Source organism: Nicotiana tabacum, chromosome 10, assembly GCF_000715075.1.
Source record: "Nicotiana tabacum cultivar K326 chromosome 10, ASM71507v2, whole genome shotgun sequence".
NCBI classification, from domain to species: Eukaryota; Viridiplantae; Streptophyta; class Magnoliopsida; order Solanales; family Solanaceae; genus Nicotiana; species Nicotiana tabacum.
In genome coordinates this window covers 150,635,211-150,644,501 of record NC_134089.1, presented here as the reverse complement: position 1 = coordinate 150,644,501, position 9,291 = coordinate 150,635,211, and the positions used below count along the sequence as shown (strand labels likewise).

At 31.6% G+C, this 9,291-nt stretch overlaps 1 protein-coding gene across 1 annotated transcript; it reads right to left on the bottom strand.

Moving 5' to 3' along the window:
* Positions 1 to 2,301: 2,301 nt before the first annotated feature.
* On the bottom strand, positions 2,302 to 4,120 carry LOC107796417 (xyloglucan galactosyltransferase XLT2-like). Its single transcript, XM_016619177.2, has one exon. The coding sequence runs from the start codon at positions 3,980 to 3,982 to the stop codon at positions 2,519 to 2,521; it is 1,464 nt and encodes a 487-aa protein (XP_016474663.1). The 5' UTR covers positions 3,983 to 4,120; the 3' UTR covers positions 2,302 to 2,518.
* Between the last annotated feature and the right edge of the window lie 5,171 nt (positions 4,121 to 9,291).

Here is a 9,291-nt window from a genome sequence, read left to right as displayed (position 1 = left end):
TATTTTGTATAGTGAGAGCTAATTGTATATAAATTGTAAAGTGATAGTCTATTTAGTATATTTTTATATAGTGATAGTCTATTTTGTACATATTTTGTATAATGACAGTCTATTTAGTATATTTTTTGTATAATGACATTCTATTTTTGTATATATTTTGTATAATGACACTCTATTTGTATATAAATTGTATAGTGACAGTCTGTTTTGTATAATTTTTTATATTGACAGTCTACTTTGTGTAGTGACAATTTATTTTGTATAATTTTTGTATAGTAACAGTCTATTTAGTATATATTTTATATAGTTAGGTAAGGATTCAGTGCCTAATCCTACTAAGCTATCACAAGAAAAACAGGACTTTCCACTAAAGTTTACCAACATCTAACTGCCACAATGAGAAGCTGAAAATAACACTTGATTTTGGCATGAAGTTATCTTTATAATTATTTGGATGGACAATATACACATAATAATAGCAGTAATAGTTGAATCTTTCAGTAAACTCAGAGCATTCACCATTTCTCTCCTTCACCTTACTAATAAAAGAGTTATCTGTAAATTATCCCTAACATAGATATGTGATTTCTTTTTTTAAGGGAAATGCTTCTTCCGTTTTACCCATCCTTTCCAAAACCAAAGCTTTAAGTGCCAGAGCATAAGGGGAATTGAGGTATTTGGAGAGGAGAGGGGTGCAGTGCTTGAGAGCATTTTTGAATTGGCGAGAATCAATGGCATCCCAAATGGGTCGAACTCTACGCTCCGGTATGCCACCAACTAACCCAAACTTGGACGCCATTTTCCAGCCGTTTGAGAATTGGATGCAATCGGTGATTTTGTAGCATAGTGTGGTTGCCTCTCTTTTCCGTGATCTGTCTTTACAGATGTGAGCCTCAGTACTTTTGGGCTAGCCACTAGAATTATTTTTAGGCTATAAAATGTATGTTACAATTTTTGGGCTACCGGATAAAATATGGGGAAGTTTGCTCTAAAGGAAGTGGGGCTACTTTTTTGGGAGCCCGTAATTAAAATTTATTACTCTTCCGGTTCACAATACTTAATTTTTTTTATTGTTTTTATACATATTAAAAAATTTATCTTTTAACATTAATTAGCAATAAAATTAATCATATTAATCTTTACTATCTCTTACATAAACACTCTAACACATACTCCAACACTATTTATTCAAAGGACAATCTAGGAAAAATATAATTAATTCATTTTTAAAATTTTAAAAAAAATCATATATTTTAAACCACAAAAAAAAGTTAAAAAATCACTTATTCATGACCGAAAGGGAGTACTACAGTAGAGGTGGCTGTTCATTGATTGCCGTAAAATTTATGGAAGGGGTGTCCATAATTTATATCAAATAATATGTCATTTGTATTTCACATATTCTTTTCTCATCTAACTCTGGTTAATTAATTTATATTTTTACTGAATAGAGTACTTAATTAATTATAATAAAATACATTGCTTTAATGTAAATATCGAAAGAGAATATCTATTTACCCTTCTCGGGATAATGCCAACTTTATACCATACCTGGACCATATCGCCTGATTATTCGACAGTGGTTGTTTCTCGATAGGAGGGCAAGACGAACATCACCTAATATCATTTGCAGCAGTAAGAATTTCTCAAAGAGGTAAAATTCTATGACTTAAACAACTTTATGACTTTCTCAACCTTTAAAGGTAGTAAAGTTACCTCAAAAGAAGAGTAATAAAAAGCAGGGTTAGCGGGTAAAAAACATATTACATATTCCCTGTTCTAATTTACGTGAACTTGCTTGATTGGGCACGAAATTTAAAAAAAAAAAAAAATTTAAAATTTGTGGTCCTAAACAAATCAAAAAGGGGCCCAGAGTATTTGTGTGGTTATAAAAGCTTCTCATTAAGGGTAGAATTGTAAGTTTAAGCTAAATTGTTACCAAATTTAGAAATGGGTCATTCTTTTTGGAACGGACCAAAAAAGAAATAGGTTCACATAAACTTAAATAGAGGGAGTACTAAAAAAGAAACAGATAAAATTACTGGTGGTTACTGACATATGAAATTTTTTATTTTGTATCTCATACAACTAATGTCAGTTGTATGAGGCAATTTTTTTATCTTAGAATTTTGTGGACCCAAATTTTTGTGGAACTAAAAATATAAGATTGAGGTACAAAAAAGATTTGCATGAGTCACACTACAACTTCTCCCGACATATAAAGGAAAATGCGATGATGATTCTATATTGATTGTGGTCTCACTTTATTCAAAAGTGAGGATTTTTACAAGAGAAAAAAGTTGATTTCCACCTTCTAAATTTAACTATTTCTATGCATCAATCAAAATAAGTAAAGAAAAAGGGCAGCTCGTTGTTTAAAGTTCCCGTATTCATGGAGTCAGACTACCTTAACTATAAGTATAAATGGCTAAATTTACGGCTTAAACTAATCACTTATAAATTATACAGAGATAAATTTATCATTGTTTCAAAACAATTGTTCATCAATGTTTACTATTCAAAATATCCTTTGACTCCGTGAAAAAAGTTGATCTCTACGAGACTTCAACCTCTTCAATACTTTATCAATGCTAGTATCAAATGCATCTTTTACACCTCCTATACCTTCACCTGATCTCGCATAAACAAACTTAGGAAGCAGATTAATCAAAGTTTCTCTCATTTCTTTTACCTTATCTTTATGAATACCTTCTAATACCTTTAAAATCAATGACCCATTTGTATCTCTCACATCATCATTATCAATAAACACAGTATAAGTCTCAGACATCCACGGCAAATGCCATTCATATTGACCTTTAAATGTTCCTCTCCAGAAATAAACCGGAATTGAACCGGCCAACATACAGTCAAACGTTGACCGTCTAGTCAACCCGTCACCTCTTGGCTGTAAGCAGAAATCTGAATCAAGAAACGCTTCCATAATCGCCGGAGCTCCGTCGGAACAGACGGTGGTTGCACAATCAACGGCACGACAATTTTCTTCACTTTTACAGTAATCCATTAATACCCCACGAAAATCATTCTTGATTTTCTCACGTTTAGCACCAACGAAAGAAAACATCTTCGTACGTTCGTAATTACGAATGTAATTTTGCCATTGTACTATGTCGGATTCTGATCTTGGATGAAATGCTGTAGGATAAGGAACACTTTCTTCTAAATCATCGTTCTGATGTTTCTCAACGGATAAACGGAAAACGTTTTTCATTAACGACATGTAAAGTAAACTGGACCCCCATTCTGAATCTTTATCACTTAATCTTCGAAAATCCCACGTTAATCTACCGAGCATAATAAAATGGTCAACTCCTTTAGCTCTAGTAAAAGTTGGTTGCTTTTTTAACCAATCAAGAACCATTTCACTTTTACGATCTCGATCTTTAGCTGTATAATTGAACCATAAGAATTTACCAATATCAAGTCCAGCGTAAAACGGAATGTAAAACCCCGATGCTTTTTCTGGATCCAAAGTTCTGCATTTGTGACTCAACATTCTGTTATGGTAAATTACTTCAGCAGCATACATGTCAGTCCAGTACCAAGTTAGAGTAAGATTTGCTGGTACAACGCGTTCGAGCCCAGTAGCTCTAGGCCCGAACCCACCATTGGAAACCGCGCTGCAGCGTGATTTCCACGGGTCTAATTCATCACATTCGTCATTGAACTCCGTATTGAATGTTGCGGGGAGATCGTAGACGTAAACGTAACCGGATTGGCAGTCGGGGTCGAGAGCGAACAACTGTTGGGTGTTTGACGGCGGAGGGTGCGGCGGATAGGAGCCGATGAGGAAGAAGAGGATGAGGATCTGAAGGAATATGGTAATGAAAAGCCATAGGCAATGGTTTAAAGGGATTTGAGATTTGACTGAGTGAAAGGCGTGTTTGAGCTCAAAATTGGCTTTGGTTTTCTTTGAAAAATCATGTTCGTCAGTAGTGGATCTCTTGGTTTTCAACACCATTGTAGCTGCAAAGAAATTAACACTAGAAGGAACGACCTATGTTTTGAACTATGAAATGGAGTAGCCTTTTCGTCTTTCTAAGATTTGCATATAACTAGCTTGGTCTATTAAACTACTACTAGAAACTTAGTACGTGTGACTGATTTGAGTGTATGTTTTTCATTCTGCGAGGCTTGACTCAAAGCATTTGTTTTAAGCCTAACAAATTTTAAGCTTCAATAATTATTATTGTTATATATAATTATTTTTTTTCTATTTATTTAACCACTTAACCTATCTAATATAAAAGTCAACATACTCTCGTTTATAATTGTTTAAATTCACAAGTTTAGATGAGGTCGAGTTTTGAGTATAACTACCAAGTTGATCGATGATTGGATCACCTTTTATCATTTTGATCTTGGTCCTTTTTTTTCTTTCTAATTTTATTGTCTACCTCACAGAAATGTTTTTAATAATATATATGTAACATTACTGTTTACCCTCAAAAAGGTAAGAATCTCATGATTTACTGATTCTTCAGTTTCTTATTGATACTTGTCGAGATTCCCGCCGTGATATCCGACCAATTACAGATATTTCATCTTCCGTTATCCGGTCTGACAATGTTTTCTCAAGCTCCTTCGGGGTCGGGATCGATTCCGGGGTCATGGAGTCGATGTTACCACTACTAGAATTCCCGAAAAAGCGACCAAAATTGGTCGCTAAATTGGCGAAAATAATAAAATAATTATTTGATATACATTAGCGACCAAGGTTGGTCGCTACTTGGTCGCTAAATTCGTCAAAATATTGACCGGACTGGTCAGACTTGCTTGGTCAAAGGTATATTGATATTAGCGACCAACGTTGGTCGCTACAGTGGGACCCACTTATAAAATTATAATAATTATAATATTATTTTAAAAAATTATAAAATATAAATAAATATAATTTAAAATTAGCGACCAAAGTTGGTCGCTAATTAAGGGGTAAGCAGATAGCGACCAACTTTGGTTGCTAAAATGGGACCCAGTTATAAAATTTTAATAATTATATTTTTATTTAAAAAAATTATAAAATATAAAAAAATATAATTCAAATTTAGCGACCAAAGTTGGTCGCTTACAAAAATAGAGACCAACTTTGGTCGCTAATCTAGGACCCAGTTCTAACGTTTAACAATTATATTATTATTTTAAATATTATATAAAATATAAATAAATCTGATTTAAATTTAGCGACCAACTTTGGTCGCTAATTTAAATTTATGTATATTTAGCGACCAAAGTTGGTCTCTTTTCAGGTCAACAATGGTCAAAATTAAAAATCACTTTTGTATTTACTATCTAAATAATATAAATGTAACCCGCTAACACTTTTGTAATACAAAGAATGAATAGACTAAAATATACTCTAACATGCTATATATGCAGTTAAGCAGTACTACGAAGCGTGCGTGCGTGTGTGTGTGTGTATATATATATATATATATAAGAACATGTGTATATATGTATATATAAGAACATGAAGCGCTCGAAACACAGGAACGAGTTCTTTTAGGTATTGATATACTTGTAAATTGATTCATCGACTTATAACCTACTCATATGCATGTATATATATTAACAATAAATTAAAACGTCTCGACTTATATCAATTAATATGTATGTGTATGTATGTATATGTATATATATATATATATATATATATATATATATATATATATATATGTATATATATATATATATATATATATATACATATATATATATATATATATATATATATATATATATATATATATATATATATATATATATATAAGCTATATTCGATATAATATTAGCTAATGCACTAATACTTAGTGCATAGTATAGTATAGTATATATATACTAAGTGTATTATATATACTAAGTGTATAGTATAGTGTATTATATAATACACTATACTATATATATAGTATAGTGTATTATATATCAAGGTATATTCGATATATATAGTATAATATAGTATATAGTATATAAGCTATATATATAGTACAACGAAGCGTGCGTGTGTGTCTATATATATATATATATATATAAGAACATGAAGCGCTCGGAACACAGGGACGGGTTCTTTTAGGTATTGATACACTTGTAAATTGATTCATCGACTTATAACCTACTCATATGCATGTATATATATTAACAATAAATTAAAACGTCTTGACTTATATCAATTAATATATGTATATATATAGTATATAGTGTGTATATATATATATAAGAACATGAAGCGCTCGGAACACAGGGACGAGTTCTTTTAGGTATTGATACACTTGTAAATTGATTCATCGACTTATAACCTACTCATATGCATGTATATATATTAACAATAAATTAAAACGTCTTGACTTATATCAATTAATATATATATATAAGCTATATTCGATATAATATTAGCTAATGCACTAATACTTAGTGCATAGTATAGTATAGTATAGTATAGTATATATACTAAGTGTATTATATATCAAGGTATATTCGATATATATAGTATATAGTATATAAGCTATATATATAAAATTTATATTCGATATAATATATATATAAGAACATGAAGCGCTCGGAACACAGAGACGGGTTCTTTTAGGTATTGATACACTTGTAAATTGATTCATCGACTTATAACCTACTCATATGCATGTATATATATTAACAATAAATTAAAACGTCTCGACTTATATCAATTATTATATATATATATAGCTTAAATTGAATTAAAATCCTAAATTTATACTACATATGTACATAATTTTAAATTGAATTAAAAGTAATTTAATTTTTTTTAGAAATACATAATTTTAAATTGAATTAAAAGGAGTTTAATTTTTTTTAGAAATAGCGACCAAGGTCAAACGGTCAAAAAATAGCGACTAACTTTGGTCGCTATTTTGGTCAAAAAGTCAAAACTTATTTAGCTACCAAAATAGCGACCAAAGTTGGTCGCTATTTTTAATTCTAGTGTCAAAACCGGGTTTCCCCTCCCATTCTTTCAAAAAATTTCCCCAAAATCTCTCTTTTCTCTCTCACACTCAACCCCCCGACTCCCAGCAGCAGCGGCGCCACCCGCGCCACCGACGGCCACCGACGACAGCAACTCCACCGCCGCGACCTCCATTCCCAAGGTAGGTTTCTCTCTCCTTTCTTTGTTTTTTTCGAAATACACAGATTTTGTTTAATTTCTCCATGTTAGGGTTCAAAGTTATATCTTATTTGTTCAACCATGTTAGGGTTCAAAGTTAATTTCTCCATGTTACGGTTTAATTTCTCCATGTTAGGGTTCAAAATTATATATTATTTGCAATTTTTAGGGTTCTTATTAATACATTTAGTCCAAAATATTTAGTTTTACCTACTAATTTGGGGAAGAAATTGTTTGAAGAGAAGAAACCCTAAGAGTTGCACCTTTAGAATTATGTATTGGAATTTTAGTTTATAAATTAAAATTTTAGGATATGACTTGAACTTTTGTGGATATGAGTTGAACCTTTAGGATATGAATTGAAATATTAGTTTATGTATTGGAATTTTCGTTTATAAATTGAAATTTTAGTATATGACTTGAACTTTTGTGGATATGAGTTGAACCTTTAGGATATGAATTGAACATTTAGGATATGAATTGGACTTTTAGTTTATAAATTAAAATTTTAGGATATGACTTGAACTTTTATGGATATGAGTTGAACCTTTAGGATATGAATTGAACCTTTAGGATATGAATTGGACTTTTAGTTTATGTATTGGAATTTTAGTTTATAAATTGAAATTTTAGGATATGACTTGAACTTTTGTGGATATGAGTTGAACCTTTAGGATATGAATTGAAATTTTTGGTTTATGTATTGGAATTTTAGTTTGTAAATTGAAATTTTAGGATATGACTTGAACTTTTGTGGATATGAATTGAACCTTTAGGATATGAATTGAAATTTTTGTGTATGAATTGAACTTTTAGGATAAGAATTGAACCTTTCAATTCAGGATATGAATTGAAATTTTTGTGTATGAATTGAACTTTTAGGATATGAATTGAGCCTTTAGGATATGAATTGAACATTTGTGGATATGAATTGAAATTTAGGATTGCGGGAGAATTTTGTAGAAGGGGTTGATGACTTTATTAGACATGCAATGGAACTTCCACCAAGAATAACTTAGACATAATATCTGGCAGAGCGTGCCTTTAATTGTTGTTCTCATTAGCGACAATGATGATGAGAAAGCAATGTCATGTGTTTCAAATAGTGATGGTGTAGGCAGGAATTTAACATTTCCTAAGTAGATAAAAGAAGAGGTTATAGAGGAATTCTCTACTTCATTTTCCAAGAGGAAAAGAAGTTTAATTGAGAGTGACAAAGTTGATGGTAATGGAAAGAATTGGACTATGCACCTTGTCACTCTCAATTAAACTTTTTTTCCTCTTGAAAAATGAAGTAGAGAATTCCTCTATAACCTCTTCTTTTATCTGCTTAGGAAATGTTAAATTCCTACCTACACCATCACTGTTTGAAACACATGCCATTGCCTTCTCATTATCATTGTCGCTAATGAGAACAACAATTGATCAAAGACACACCCTGTCGGGTACTGTATCTAAGTTATTCTCTGTATCCAAGTTCATCCCGAGTAATAGTACCACGAGGATAATCACCAAAGCCACCAGACAACTTTATGATGCCAATGAAGCAAGATGAGCTATTCAATGAGACTCGTATTGTAAAGAAGAAGAAAGAGACTAATCCAGAAAGGTGGGTCGAGGGTCGAGCCTCGACTATACATGTAAGTTTTTTACTTTTCATTAAGTATTTTGATTTACTATTATATAAATTTTGAAATACTAATTCAATGTAATTTTTCTTATTGGTTCGCTTCACAACTGATGTGCGGGAATTCATACGCAGTCAGCCACCTAATGAGTCGGGCGAGGCAATCCAACTTTCGAACGAGGATACTGAAAGAACACTCCTTGAGTACTTTATATACTTTGAACTAGACAATAGAACCAGTTTTCGAATGGGCTTGTAATAAGCGTTAACTTAGTTTTGTTAGCTTAATGTGTTAGTTCTATTGAACTTTATACTTTGTTGCTTTTTATTGTTGTTGTTGTTGGCATAAAATGCCTGTTTAGGATTTTTGGTAAGCTGGCAGGTGGCGTAGCTGCCAAAACACGCAGTTTCTGCCAAAAATATACCAAGAAAAGCGACCAACATTGGTCGCTAGTTGGTCGCTTTTCCCTTAAAAAAATAATTTTCTAGGCTATTTAACCCAAATTTCTCAAAA